Below are 15806 nucleotides of genomic sequence, written 5' to 3'. Positions count from 1 at the left end.
AAAAAATCCAACTTTTCCATAATATTTGATCTTCCTTCATCATAATTATTAATTTTGTGTCTGAATCTGCAATTTTTCTCCGTTTCTGCAATATCCTCTTGATAATAAATACAGTTATTTCTCTGTGAGTAGAATTTCGGAGCTGTGCTTTGAAAGTTTTGATTGACAACCTCTGCATATCTCATTGGTGGTTTGCTTTTCTCTTTTACCTGATATTCTTGTTTATTTCTCTCTTATTTGTTTCTTTCTTATTTTGGATTTTATTACTTGGTTGGTTATTTATTTGATTATGATTCATGGTACAGGGTGCATATATTGCATTTTTTGTCGAACTTACATTCCTTTCTTCTTTTAGGTTTTTACATATTTTGGATGCAGATCTCTGCAATCATCCCCATATCCATCTAGTAGCCACATTTACCATATATTTCATAGTTTTGACATATCTTAGGATGTTTGTAGTAACATCTTTCTCCAAATCTGCAATTCCCTCTTTTCAAAAGGTTGCAGATTTTGTCTTTCTTGTCTATTTTTTCCTCTTTCCCGTCATTGTATAGATCTGGGTAGAGCCTCTTCGGGATTTGCTTTTCTGTTGTCATATCGTAATTTATTTCTTCGTAGTATGCTGCTTTATTGCCTCATATGTAGTATCAATGAGTATCTCTGCATCCATACTTTTATCTTGTTCTTTGTTTTCCTTCCATTTTTTTCTGTCATTTCATTTTTGTTTACTTCGTCTTCCGTTTTCTCTTCTTCTTTTTCTTCTTCTTCTTCTCCTCTTCTCTTCTTCATCCTCAACTATTTGTACATTCAATCTTGATTTAATAACATTGTCTATCCATGATAGACATGTTGAACAAAAAATTCTTGTATCTTTTCTCAATCTTGTATTACCTCAGCACACTGTGGATGGGTCGGAATGTTGCATGCAGCACATTTTCTGATTATGGTTTGTGGATTGACTATGCTATACCAAACCCTTAACACAGTTTGCAATGCTTTTTTGGCATTCTTTTTTGCCTAATGCCATCAATCTTTAGGATATTCACAAGATTCACCTTATTCATTTTCTTTGTCGGAATATGTTGGTTTATGTATATTTTCTTTATGAGTCTCTTGAACACTTGGATTTTTTTATTTGGAACTTCTTCAATTATTTTCAAGATGTTTTTGTCATTAGATTTTTTTGTTCCAGTTTGAAGGATTATATCCTTCTAATATATCTATGAATGCTTTTGTATCTTTTTGGTTAGGACTGTTGCTGATTTCATAGATGAGAAATGCCAGTTCCCTTCCTGCTACCTCATCATATTGCGAATCTGCTAAACCACGCCAAATTACGCCACCTTTTCCCGCAGTTGGAACTTACTGCCATCTTGTTCTGATTTATAGTATTACACTTGATAAACTAACTAGAAGACGTTTTATCCTACTATTTTTCACACTAATCTTATCACCGATAGTTTTCACGAACACTTCTAGATATTTCTCAAATTCTAGTCGTATTTGTTAAACTTGTGATCTGTTGATTATTGTGAGAGAGAGAGAGAGAGAGAGAGAGAGAGAGAGAGAGAGATTGCATAAAAACCATTAAATTCGTTGACCATTGTATGGCACCATTACTTGACATGTTTGACAGCTTCCCAGCTCCGAGCGTCACTGGAGTTATGAGAAGGTAGGGAAAACTGATACAGAAAAAAGGCCAAAGGGAAGAATTTTTATTTGAATTTATTTGTTGTTATTATTATTATTATTATTATTATTATTATTATTATTATATTATTATTATTATTATTATTATTATTATTATTTGATAATATTAATAAACATATGCATCTACTATAAAAATTCTCTCATCTCAGTAAGAGAGAGGAGTTATCCTTACAAGTGAAATGGAAAGGTCATTTTTATCTCTTTAAAATACTACCACATACGAATTTTGTAATTACAGTTTTATTATTATTATTATTATTATTATTATTATTATTATTTATTTTTTTTTTGCTCTATCACAGTCCTCCAATTCGACTGGGGGGGGGGTGGTATTTATAGTGTTGGGGTTCCGGGTTTTGCATCCTGCCTCCTTAGGAGTCCATCACTTTTTCTTACTATGTGTGCCGTTTCTAGGATCACACTCTTCTGCATGAGTCCTGGAGCTACTTCAGCCTCTAGTTTTTCTAGATTCCTTTTCAGGGATCTTGGGATCGTGCCTAGTGCTCCTATGATTATGGGTACGATTTCCACTGGCATATCCCATATCCTTCTTATTTCTATTTTCAGATCTTGATACTTATCCATTTTTTCCCTCTCTTTCTCTTCAACTCTGGTGTCCCATGGTATTGCGACATCAATGAGTGATACTTTCTTCTTGATTTTGTCAATCAACGTCACGTCTGGTTCTGTTTTGCACGTATCACCTATCCGTTCTGATACCATAGTCCCCAGAGGATCTTTGCCTGATCATTTTCTATCACTCTTCAGGTGGTGCTCGTACCACTTATTACTGACAAGGTAGCTGATGTTTCTTGCACAGGCTCCAGGGAGGGCTTTTAGCCACAGAATCATGCCTCTTTTTGTACTGGTTCTGTGCAAGTGCCGGGCATTCACTTACTATGTGGTTTATGGTTTCATTTTTCGTATTGCACTTCCTACATATGGGAGAGATGTTATTTCCGTCTATCGTTCTTTGAACATATCTGGTTCTTAGGGCCTGATCTTGTGCCGCTGTTATCATTCCTTCAGTTTTCCTTCTTTAGCTCTCCCCTCTGTAGCCATTGCCAATTGTCATCGCTGGCTAAGTTCTTTAGACTGCCTCATGTATTGTCCGTGCATTGGTTTGTTGTGCCAGTCCTCTGTTCTGTCGTCTTTCTCCTGTCTGTATATTTTCTGGGTCTTCGTCTACTTTTATTGTCCTTCTTCCAGGCACTCTTTTAGCCACTCGTCTTCACTGTTTTTCAGATATTGCCCCAGTGCTCTGTTTTCGATGTTGACGGCAGTCCTCTATACTTAGTAGTCCTCTCCCTCCTTCCTTTCGTGTTATGTATAGTCTGTCCGTATTTTCTCTTGGGTGTAGTGCTTTGTGTATTGTCATATGTTTCCTGGTTTTCTGATCTATGCTGCGGAGTTCTGCTTCGTCCATTCCACTATTCCTGCGCTGTATCTGATTACTGGCACTGCCCATGTGTTTATGGCTTTTATCATATTTCCGGCGTTGAGTTTTGACTTGAGTATCGCCTTGAGTCTCTGCATATATTCTTTCCTGATCGTGTCCTTCATCTCTTGGTGTTTTATATCCCCTCCTTCCATTATTCCCAGGTATTTGTATCCTGTCTCATCTATGTGTTTGATGTCTTGCTCCATCTGGTAGCTTTATCCCTTCAGTTTGTCGTTACTTTGCCTTTTTGTATGTTGACTAAGGCGCATTTTTATATTCCAAAACTCCATCCTGATGTCCCCAGATACAATTCTTACAGTCTGGATTAGGGTATCTATTTCCTTGATGCTCTTACCATACAGCTTGATGTCGTCCATGAACATCAGATGGTTGATTCTGTTGCCTCTTTTCTTGAGTTGGTACCCGGCATCCATCTTCTGTAGTACTTTTGTCATGGGAATCATGGCTACTACGAAGAGTAGTGGGGACAGTGAGTCGCCCTGGAAGATCCCTCTCCTGATTATAACCTCTGCTAGTCTTATTCCAGAGCTTGTAAGTATTGATATTCCAGTTGGCGCATTGTATTTTTGAGGGAAGCTGAATGGTCGTTTGTTCCTGCCTGCCCCATATATTTTTCAGGCGTATTCTATTGAGCCATGTGTGTGGTATCATGTCGAAGGCTTTCTATAGTCTATCCATGCTATGCTTAGGTTGGTTTTCCTTCTCCTACTGTTCTTCATTACCATTTTGTCTATTAGGAGCTGGTCTTTTGTGCCCTTCACTTCCTTCTGCAGCCTTTCTGTTTGGTGGGGATGGTGTTTTGTCTCCTCTAGGTAGTTGTATAGCCTTTCGCTGATGATACCTGTTAGTAACTTCCACATTATTGGTAGGCAGGTGATAGGCCTGTAGTTACTGGCTATATTTCCCTTACTCTTGTCTTTTTTTTTTGTACTAAGGATGTTCTTCCTGTGGTCATCCATTTGGGTGCTTGGTGATTTGAGATACAATGCTGGATTTGTTCTGCTGTTCGTGGGTGTAGGGCCTTGAAGTTTTTCAGCCAGTATCCATGGACTTCATCAGGACCTGGGGCTTTCCAGTAAGGGCATTTTCTTTAGTTGGTGTCTGACTGTGTCTGTCGTGATCTCTGTGAATCTTTGTTTTATTCTCCCTGTTTCTTCTTCCTTGACTTCCTGGAGCCATGTTGCATGTTTGTTGTGTGATACCGGATTGCTCCATATGTTTTCCCAGAGTCTCTTACTTGGTTCGGCTTCAGGAATTTCTGGGTGGTTGTCTTCCCCTCTTAGTTGGCTGTATAGTCTTTTTCTGGTTGGTTCCGAATAGTTTGTTCTGTTGGTATCCCTTATTCCTGTTCATGTACCGTTGGATCTTATGTGCTTTGGCCTTAAGCCTCTGTTTTACATCTTCTATTGTGTTGTTTAGTCCCCTCTCTTGTACTTTGTATTTCTCGTTGAGTTCCTCCCTTGTTTTCTTGCTTCTTAGCCTTTTTTCTGCCATCTCTTTCAGTTTACTCAGTCAGATTCTCATCACCATGATTTGCTTTTCCAGGCGCCTTTTCCAAGGAGGTTGCTGTTTTGGTTTTTTCTGTTGGGTTGGTTGTGCTGGTGGTGTTGGTGTTCGAATCCCATCAGTTCTGCTACTAATCTTGCTCCTGCATATGTCAAGTTATTTGTTTCTGTGATACTGGTTGTGTGTATTATGCCCATTATTTCATTGACCTCACTTGTTTTCTCCCTTAATTTCTTGGTGTTGTAGGCTTTCATGGAAGGGATCTTTGTTCTCTGTATCTGGCTCCATCCATTGTCTAATCTTTTCTACCCATTCCGTCCTCTCTGTTACTTCGTCGGTGTTTCTTCGTGTGTCGTTGTTTGATAACCTCATTCTCCCTGTCGTCTTCCTGTGGCTATCGTCTCTCAGTTCGTCTTCGTGTAATTCGTTGTCATGTGACATTTCCCTTTCCAGTTCTTCTCTTTCTGTTGGGGAGAGCCAGTTCTTTTTCTTTATGTTCCTTACTTGGTCTGCCAGCCTCTGCTCTGTTTGGGGGGGTGTTATTCCTCTCATTCCAGATGTTGACCAATCTTCTTCTAAATCCTCTCTCCGTCGGGTTGCTTCTGATGTAGCATCTCCATATTTCCTTATTTTCTTCTCTTGTCCATTTCTTCCTTTTTGCCTCTGTAGTTCCAATCTCAGGCTGGTGATTACTGTCGTTGTGGTGATCAGTTGCTGGATGACGACCTCCAAGTACCTGACCGTCTTCCCCTTCAATTGGGTTGAACACCTGGTTGCCGGACGAAGCTCCTCTGTTGCCAGAGGTTCCATTTACGTCGTTGTCGTTTTATTCCTTCATTTCTTTCCTCAATCATTGGCTGATTTATTTTGCTATTTAATCCCAATTAGCTGGCACCCTACCCCGCATCAGGCGATAGGTACTCATTTACAGCTGAGTAGACTGAGGAAATTATGGTAAAGATCCTTTCCCAAGGAATCAACGCCGAGGAGAGCGGTCACCCATCCAACGACTGACCAGCCCCATTGTTGCTTAACTTGACTTAAGTCTATTGACGACCTAACCTAATTATTATTATTATTAACATCAATAAACATTTTACATACTAGTACCATAAAAATTCTTTCATCTCGGTAAAAGAGAGAAAGAGAGAGAGTGTGTGTATGTGTGTGTGTATTTATCAGTTCTCAAAGAAAATACTTATAATGCTTCCAGCGAAACAGAGGGAGGGAGTTACCACTATGACATACATATCTTGTGTGGCAAAAGAGAGAGAGAGAGAGAGAGAGAGAGAGAGAGAGAGAGAGAGAGAGAGAGAGAGAGAGAGAGAGAGAGAGAGTTATCCTTAATTAAAAGAGTGAAATGGATAGATTATTGTATTTTTTTAAAATACTATCACTTAATATGAATTTTGTAATTACAGTTATATTAATATTATTATTATTATTATTTGAAAGTATTAAAAACATAGTACATGTACTATAAAAATTCTTGAGTCTCAGTAAATGAGGAGAGAGAGAGAGAGAGAGAGAGAGAGAGAGAGAGAGAGAGAGAGAGAGATTGCATGAACACTTGGTGGCAACAACACAACAGCTCCTCCCCCTCCAGTCCCATTTACTTGATAATTGACAGCTTTAGTACCTGGAGTAGAGAGAGAAGACTGGGATTTCCTTCATTCTTACATAATTTTTCAAATTTATAAACTAAAACCTTACTAATTCACATTAGTATTTTCTTTAATGAATTAACCTCATTCTTTAGTAGTAGGAAATACAAGAGTGATAATATATCTAAAATAACATTTTTAAGTACTATTTCATCTTGTATATACAGTGGTACCTCAGGATACAAAATTAATCCGTTCCGAGGCGGCCTTCGTAACTTGAGCTTTTCGTATCTTGAACCGCATTTTACATGTAAATTGCCTAATTCGTTCCAAGCCCTACAAAAATACCCCAGTAAATTCTATAATAAAGCTAAATTGACCAATAAACAATGAAATACAACAATTTGGACCATTCAATACCTAACTCAATACCTACTATTAATATGTACTACATAGTACCTGTAAATAAAGTGTATTAATGTACTTGGTATACAAGAAATACTGTACGTACATATGTACGTATGTAGTAAAATGTGGAACCTTACCTTTCGAGTGAGGCTATCTCCGAAAGTGGCGACAGAGGAGGAGGATAAACAGCAGAAAACTTTAACCTACGTGCACTTAACTTTACGAAACACGTTAAAAAATGTCGGGAAACATTAATACTAAACTTTATGAAACACATTAACAAATGGCACAAAACATTAACACTTAACTTTACAAAAAACTTAAAATTAATTTTTTTTTTTTTTGTCTTTTGATTTGTAATTTTTTTTATTTTATTTATTTATTTATTTATTTTTTTTTTTTACAAAATTTCAATTTCTTCACCACTTTCAACTTTGTTTTTTCGTAGTATCACTTGGATCTTCCTATTTGCTTACTCCTACTAAAGGTCTCTTTAAAAAATAACTATCCAAGGAAGATTGCTTCTGCCTGCTTTTCACGATGTTCCTGAAACGACTCGAACTGCGCAAGCATACGACCTGTGTAATCCTTTTCGGGGTGTCTCTTTTCTACAAATGATTGCACCTTATGAAAAGCAGCTAGAGCATCCTTAATTTCTGCTGTTGTCATAGGGTCGTCCTCCTCCTCCTCGCCGCTGTTAGAGAACTCTTCTTGAACGACGTTATGTTGCATGGCCTCCAACTCCTTCAGGTCATCCGTCATAAGCTCCTCTTGTTGCTCCTCGAGAAGGTCATTGATGTCGTCCTCGTCGACGACCAGCCCCATGGACTTGCCAAGTGCAACGATCTCGTCAAGATCTGGTTGTGAAACAATTTCAGGATTGTCAACTGTTCCTGAATCTGCACCAGCTTCGCCCACATCGAATCCCTCGAAGTCTCGGGCGGATACGGCATCAGGCCAGAGTTTCTCCACGAAGAATTCAAGGTTCACCTCGAAACCTCCTGCTAAGCTTGATCGATGAGTCGGATGCATTGATGTCGTCCTCGTCGACGACCAGCCCCATGTACTTGCCGAGTAGCTTCTTCTCTTCGGGCGTGATGTACGTCCGACAAGGCATTTTTTTCCAAAAAAGGCCAGTCTCATCACAGTTGAAGACTTGCTGAGAACTGTAGCCTTCCTTGATCGTCATCTCGTCGAATGTCTTAATAAAGGCTTCGGCCGCTTTCGTGTCCGAGCTGGCCGCCTCCCCATGCTGCACCACCGAATGGATGCCAGTCCGTTTCCGGAATTTTTCAAACCACCCATGAGAAGCCTTGAAGCTGGGGTTGGCGTCAGTGTCCCTTCTCCTCCGTTGTCTTCAGCCTGGGCAATCAAATTGCCGAAAATAGAGCTGGCCTTGTGGGAGATTGCCATCTCAGTTATCGTATCGCCAACAATTTCTTTGTCTTTTATCCAGACAAGAAGCAGCTTCTCCATCTCGTCGTGCACGTGGCTCCTCTTGTTGGACAAAATAGTCACACCCTTGGAAGGTGTAGCTGCTTTGATGGCTTCCTTCTGCTTAAGGATGGTGCCTATCATCGACGGATTTCGGCCGTATTCCTTAGCGATCACACTCAACCGTATGTCAGCTTCATACTTTTTAATTATCTCCATCTTCGTCTCCATAGAAAGCATCCTCTTCTTTCCGTGAACTTCAGCAACTTTCTTGGGACCCATGACTACGTATATTGTACGCAATTATGTAGTATATGTACTAAAGTTCTCACACAACAAGATAAAGTAGTACAACGAAATCACTAACACGAATTTATGTTAATAAACGAAATCGTATATGTGAACAAATGAATTCCGCGTGCATACACAAACACTGGTGCTAAACTGTGGGCGAAGGACGCCTTTACGTAGAGCACGATGGGAGAGATGCTGACCAATAGGAAAGCAGGATCTTATGGCGGTGACTAGCATCGGGAACCAATGGGAGAGCGGGAGGATGGTGGCGCCCAAGTCTTAAAAATGTTATCGGTGGTCTGGGCGAATCTCGGGACTTTACAGCAACAACCTTTCGTAACCTGAACTATTTTCGTATGTAGAGCCAAAAAAATCTTTGTATTTGCTTTCATAATTTGAATTTTTCATAAGCTGGGACTTTCGTATGTCGAGGTACCACTGTACCTATATATGCAATGATATTTATAGAAGAAAAGGTCCAGTTTTTGGAAAAAAAGGCCCCCTCATAAAAAACTCGGGGTACAGGCTTGAGTTATAATTGTAATTTTGCAAAGAAATATTAGAAAAAACATGTAATCCAAAAAAGTTACGGCATCTTTGATCTCTGTAAATTCATGTAAATATTTTACAGCAAATATATGTACTCAGAATTTTTTACTGATTTTAGCTGTAATTATATTTTTACAAAATGAAATAGAATTAATTATTAGAAAAAAAAACATGCATAAATTGGTAAAATTTACGATTTTGTAAAAGAGGACCCATAAGGGGTTGTAAATAGTCTTTTTCAACTTCTCATAGAAGGTAGGGAGATTTTTTTAGAATTTTTTTCTTACACCTTGTGCATTTGCATATCCTCCTCTTTACATTGATGTGTTTTTTCTTTTTCTTAATTGGCCAACCTCAAAGTTTCCCTGGCCTGGGGTTGTGCATATGGTTTTTTTTAGCCCAGTTCTTAAGGGTTAGGAGGTCAAACTGCAATAAAAGTTTAATGAATTGGACAGGAGTTTTATGAACAGAATGTCTATCTTTTTTGAGAATTGCCTGAACTTGAGCATGTGTGCGAGAGGGAATAGAAGTGTAGAAATTAGCAGAGAGAAAAAGTAACTTATATGTACTCTACACATCTTTAATGAATTGTGTAAAAATACGTAGTGTAGGTATAAAGTTTGTTAGTCTTAAGTACATATCAGCATTTGAAGCAACTGCTGAGAGGGGAGCAAAAATAAAGATAATACGTAGCAGTATGAAGTAGGTGGAAAGAGATTGCTTGAATACTGGTATATGTATGTAATTTGGTAAACGGCATAAAATAAGGTATGACTATAGAATGCTAAGGTAAATGGCTGGAGCAAGTTTGGAAGATCACACTATGAACAAGAGAGTTTGGAAGAGATATGGTGTCCATAGGCTAGAAAAGAGACCGAGATCTCAGAGATTAAGATGGTATGGACATGTGATAGGAAGGGATTATGAACAATTAGTAAGAAAATAAGTAGATATAGAAATAGCAAAAGATTTGAATTCAGGAAGAAAGTGCACTAGATAGAAGACAGTGGAGAGAATTTGTTTCATGGCTAGTATTGGTAATTGGTATGCTACTGATATCGATAAGTGATATTATATTATAGTTGCAGAAGATTGAATAACCCAATGGAACTTTAGATAAAAAATTTATGGTTATAGATAATCCTTACGGATCAAATGGTAAAAATCTGAATGTTTATATATAGTTATATTCCACATATTTGGAATGTACTTGCTTCCATCTCCAGTATTAGTTTAGACTTGAAAAGACTTAGGTTTTTGTTTTATTTATATTTGATGAGTAAATGAAATACATATCCTTCTTAGAATTAAACTGTAATTTCAGGTTAGAGACGGAACTTCGTGGATTGTTTGAGAATAAGCTTGAAGCATCAAAATTAGATAAGAAAAAAGATAGAGTCCTTACATCCCATCCGAAGACTAAGGTTGGAAGAAGTGTTGCTGCAAAATATGAAAGTAATGCTGGAGCAAAGCCAGAATCTCTTAGCAGTAACTGGCGGGCATTAGCTCCACCTGCTAACATTAAGCTTTCACCAAAACTGTATCGTTATGTACATCCAGAAATACTTCAAGTTGAACCATCTACAAGGTAGGCTTTTTAATTCAGTCTCTTTAAAGAGAGAATTTTTTTTTATGTTAAATGAGATTTATTTGTAAATTGTTAATTTTTGATTAGAAGAATATTTTGGGTATAATTTAGCTATTATTTTTAGGTTGTTATATCTGTGACAATAAGGCAGTGTGTGTTGATTTTTACTTACAGTAATGAAGAAAACACTTCTGTTATGGCAACGATGCCTCGCCTAAGTTCCTTCCTGGAAGCAATTCAGCGTCGGGACGACACATACTATGTGGTATCATTTTCTCCCGATCATCTCTTAGTTCCTGCTACAGCTCGTAATGATTCTGCTCGCCCAAGAATGTCTCTTTTGATGCCTACACTTCGGGCTATGAATGAATCACTTGCTCCTCCTGAAGCACACATTGCCATGATGCAGATAGATTGTGAGGTCATTCACACCAGACTTGTGCATGTGTCAGAAGAGGTGGTTCCACCTCATTTGAGAGCTGGTGGAAGTAATGCTTCTCATCCTGCACCAGACACAACTACCTCACATCGCCAAGAAAGACGAAATGCACGTGCTAAAGTTCGCCCTTTCTTTCCAAAAAGTAGTGAACCTTCTAAGTAGTTAAGGAGTATAATTTATAGTTTCAAGCCCTATATTGTAGCTAAAGTTTCTTTTTTTTTTTTTTTACCAAAATAAAGACTGTGAATTTTTATGCAAAATAAATAATGATGAATCTATTTCTCATGTGATGAATTACTGTACAATTATATCCATATACATGGGTATAGGTTGGTGGTAGACCCAGATGTGAATAATCATACCATGTTAGTATTTATATGAAATTTATTGTAGACATATGAAAATAGTTCATGTCCTAGTTCTATTTTTTGAATTAGAAATTCTGTGTAATTCCACAGTTTCAAAGTACCTTCTGCAGCAAAGTATCTAATGATATGTCACACGAAATGAGAAAATCAAGTTATTATTATTTTTGTAGCTATAAGGTTTTTGTTTACATAGCAAGTCCATACACAGTATATGGATGCAGTTTAGTGTTTAATAACATAGCACAGGAATTAAAAGCAGAAATTATTTATTCAGCTTGTATATGTTACAGATTACAAACCTGTAACTTAAATAAACCATTACACTTGTCATAGGCAGTAGTTTGAGTATACTGGTACATAATTGTATTAAGTAAAGATGATGTAGTTAGAGGATAATTTGACATCCATCAAGCAAAGCTCTGTCTTATATGCTATTACACCTTTTTTTTGTACTCTTATTTGCTTGGTTGCAGGCAATAGTCTACTATATACTTCTCATCTGATTTTATGTTTAAATAAAATTTCATTCTTTCATTTTATATCCATTTCCAGATAAAATTTCACTTTCATTATCCAGTTTTTTCTGTATTATCCATTACGCAAAATGTAATCTTGAATTTATTAGTGTTTATCAACATAATTACAATCAGTATTGAGTGTCTTTATGTGTATTTTTCCATTTTTAATATATGTAGGCACTTAGTATTTTGTTCTGAATTGAAATTTGGAAGTCAAGTTATTTTTCTGTTACTTTTGTACATTCCAGTTTTTATCTAGGGGTCTAAGTAGGAGTAGTGATATTTGGAATTATGTGTAAAATTTTTTGGGTCTAAGATTGCTGGTTCTGCATAGTATTTTCCCTCAAGAACCCCATACTCTTGCATCTTAATTACAGAATGATCCTGAGGTAATGTGTGCTTGGAGAGCAAAGGCTGGCTTAATGTTTGAAGTTCAAGTATCAAGTGAGGAGATGGCTTGCTGAACTCCTTAGCACTACCGTGGTATATTTCTGACTGATTTTGTCATATATTGTGTATTAGTCTTGATGCATTTATGTCAGAGGTACTGAGTGAGGAACTCACTGTAATTCCTACCAATATTGTCATGAAGCTGGAGAAGGAAGAGGCTAGATTTTTTTCAGTAGATTTGCAATGTCCTGGCAGGCTTACAGTAAGTGGTACTAGGTTTTTAAGTTTGAGGTGCTTGCAAGAGCACATCTTCATGGTAAAAACTTGCTGTCATCCTTGGTAGATCATTGATTCCCTGACAGTGGATACCAGCAAACTTAGTAATTATGGTGTGACAGAGGCTTATTATGATATTCATAGGAATATCTTCACTTTTGATGTACAGTCATCAGGAAGATTTTCTTAGTCTTGCCTGATCTGCACTACACAGAGATAAGGAACCAAACAGATATAAAGAAGCAGTCGTCAAATCTTCCCAGCTTCCATTCATACTTTGATTGTAGAACTTCCAATACTGAAGATTAGGAAAAGTTGAAGAGGTATATAAACAATAGGAAAAGTTAAAGAGGTATATAAACAAAAGATACTGTTCAGAATATGAGAGCTTGTATATATTATTGTTGTACGTAAGTACTGCTTTGCTAATTATAGTTAGTCATTTGATACTTTATCTATAGCCTTTGACTTGTGAAAGCACTGTTATCTACAGCCTTTGACTTGTGAAAGCACTGTAATATGTTTGTACATATGAAATGCAGTAGTTGCTGGTAACCTTTTTTGTTTTCAGTTTTACTAAAGTTTAACTTGTAAATAATAAAATGGGCTACTATTCTCCATTGTATAGAAAGAGAATTTCCTTCTTCATAGTTTTTTACTTCTATTATTCAGATGTCTAGTTCCAAAGCAGTATGATCTCAGATTGAATCTGTTTGATTTTCAATTTTATCCCATGAGTTAAAACTGCATCTCGAAGGCTGTATGTATAATGTTGTGGAGCTGCACGGATCTTTACCTTTAAATTGTACATAATATTTTATGAGGTGCAAAGTTTGAGAGACATTGTACATGTAATGAGAGTTACAAGGTAATTGTAAAGTGTTACTCATTGTTAATTTTTAACTGTCTCTGAAATTGGTTTGGTACTGTAATTAGTGACATGCCTGTTGCATGTTCATAGGATAGTACAAAATTATGTAAAAGGTTATATAAATGCAGTATTGGAAAGAGTGAATTTGCATACTGTAAATTTTGTTGCTTGAAGTTTTCTATATTATGGTTTATTTTCTTAAAAAAGTAAGTGTGTTCCAATATTGTTTTGTGCATTGTTAGTATTCTAAGGTTAATTTTCATCATCAGTAATTGTCACCTTTACGTTGTAGTATATAGTTTGTATTTATTTTCAGATAATATTTGTTACCTTTATACGGCTGTGATTTTAGTTGTTTTTGTTTTATGGAGCGGATGAATACGTATATTTTTGTATGGAAAATAGCTCAACCCATTTTACATTTAACATTGCATGTACAGATGCTCCCAAAGTTACAATGTAGTTACAGTTTTAAAAACTTACCATGAGACAAAAATGTAAGCAGAAATTTTATTTTGATACAACTAACTTTACAAACACCATAGCGTAGCCTATCCTAGCTTACCCTGAAATGAAATATGCATAGAACTCTTACATTAGTCTACAGTTTGGTAAAATCATCAACACAAAATCTATTTTATGATAAAGTGTTGAATATACAGTATCATGTAGTTTATTGAAAAAGTACTAGAGTGAAAAACAATTCTTTAGTGAATACCCACTATTAACAGCCTAATCATCAGTAAGCTGAGCAGCATACTTTTCTGTGTATTTTCTTCCATTTAAGTAACAAATTATTTCTGCATCTCATTGATTGGTCCAATGGATTTGACCAATGCTGAAGATTTCACAGCATCAATAATTTACTACTTATCCTTGAAGATGGTCGAGATCGTTGATTACACAAAAGCAGCGTGCCTGTGATAGCCATCACAGGCATGCTGCTTTTCTGTATGGGGATTAATCTTCCTTTTCTTCTCACCAGAAGCGAGAAATATGCAGACATGAATGTATTAAAACACCACACAGATACAAGAAGATATACAAATAAAATAATAACATGAATGCTTATCATATTGTATGCTCTGACAATTGTGTGGCAGCCTGGGAGATGAGGATTGCGGCTGATGTCGGGGTACCCAGCCAAAAGAGAATATGTATCATATCAAGTATTGCTTGTTTGGTATAAAATCCAAATTAAGGATAATACAGTTTCTGCTGACTGTGTATCATCACTATTGCCATTGTGAAATCAAATTGAAGTGTTTGTAAAACAGATCATCGTAACTGGGGAACATCTGTATTTATTTATCTAGGTTTTGTTTTGACTTGATTTTCATTTTCTTAATGAAATTAGCAGCAAATTTTACTGAATTTTGTTACAATGATGTACTCCTAGTCAGGCATGATGCTTCTAAAGAGTATATCAGATTGAAGTTTTTTGAGCTTCTTATTTTTTCCTCTACACTTACAAAAAATGTGGAAATTTATGGAATGGCACATTTTTGCTGCAAAGTACAATTTCATTTTTATAGGTTTGTAATTAACAGTATTTATCAGCTCCATCTTCTCCATAGATTGTAAAAAGCAAAGTTGTAAAAGAATTTTTTGCAATTTAGTGTATCCACAGTTTTGTGAAATAATTTGTCTTTGAAGGACATATATTGCTAATGCTGTTGTAAGTCATATACTGTATTGTAATCTTTTAGAGTGAGGGTGGATGCTGTTCAAACATTACTGTTGTAGTATGTTTTTCAATATGTATATTGTATGTAATGCAAAGGCTTTTGCACTTTTATAATTTGAATGAAATGAATTATATGAAAATAAAGATATTGAATACTGTATTATATTTTTCTCATGAACCTCATTGTGAAGTTAGGTTTAACTCTTAACCCTTAAACGCCGAAGCGGTAAAAATAAAAAAAAACCCCGAATTCCGGAGCCGGTTTTGAGTGAGCGCGGAAGCGGAAAAAATAATTTTTTCAAAAAATCACAGCGCGCTTAGTTTTGAAGATTAAGAGTTCATTTTTGGCTCCTTTTTTTGTCATTGCCTGAAGTTTAGTATGCAGTCATCAGAAAGGAAAAACAATATCATTATCATATGTAAATAATGCGATATATGGTAGCGAAAAAAAAGAAATTCATACATAATTGTATTAAAATCACGCTGTGCAAAAAACGGTAAAAGCTAACGAGTTTTTTTTTTCCGTTGTATTTTACACTAAATTTCAATCATTTTGATATATAATACATTGTAAAACAATAAAAGCAACACAGAGAAAATATTATCACAAAATTATGTACGAATTCGTAACGTGCGGACGTAAAAAATTATTTTTTTCAAAAATTCACCGTAAATCTCAATATTGTTTTAGAGACTTCC

General features: G+C 36.3%; 1 protein-coding gene across 6 annotated transcripts in view; it reads left to right on the top strand.

Moving 5' to 3' along the window:
* The window catches only part of LOC135222789 (cyclic AMP-dependent transcription factor ATF-6 alpha-like), a 181924-nt gene extending 166659 nt beyond the window's left edge, over positions 1 to 15265 (top strand). For all 6 annotated transcript variants that reach the window (XM_064261071.1, XM_064261070.1, XM_064261073.1 and 3 more), the window contains 2 exons: positions 10295 to 10558; positions 10733 to 15265. In XM_064261071.1, the coding sequence (XP_064117141.1) occupies positions 10295 to 10558; positions 10733 to 11159 (691 nt within the window). In that variant the 3' untranslated portion in view covers positions 11160 to 15265. The remainder of the gene's footprint in view (positions 1 to 10294; positions 10559 to 10732) is intronic.
* The last annotated feature ends 541 nt before the right edge of the window (positions 15266 to 15806 follow it).

The sequence above is a fragment of the Macrobrachium nipponense genome, chromosome 8 (genome assembly GCF_015104395.2).
Source record: "Macrobrachium nipponense isolate FS-2020 chromosome 8, ASM1510439v2, whole genome shotgun sequence".
NCBI classification, from domain to species: domain Eukaryota; kingdom Metazoa; phylum Arthropoda; class Malacostraca; order Decapoda; family Palaemonidae; genus Macrobrachium; species Macrobrachium nipponense.
This window is presented reverse-complemented; position numbering and strand designations above follow the sequence as displayed.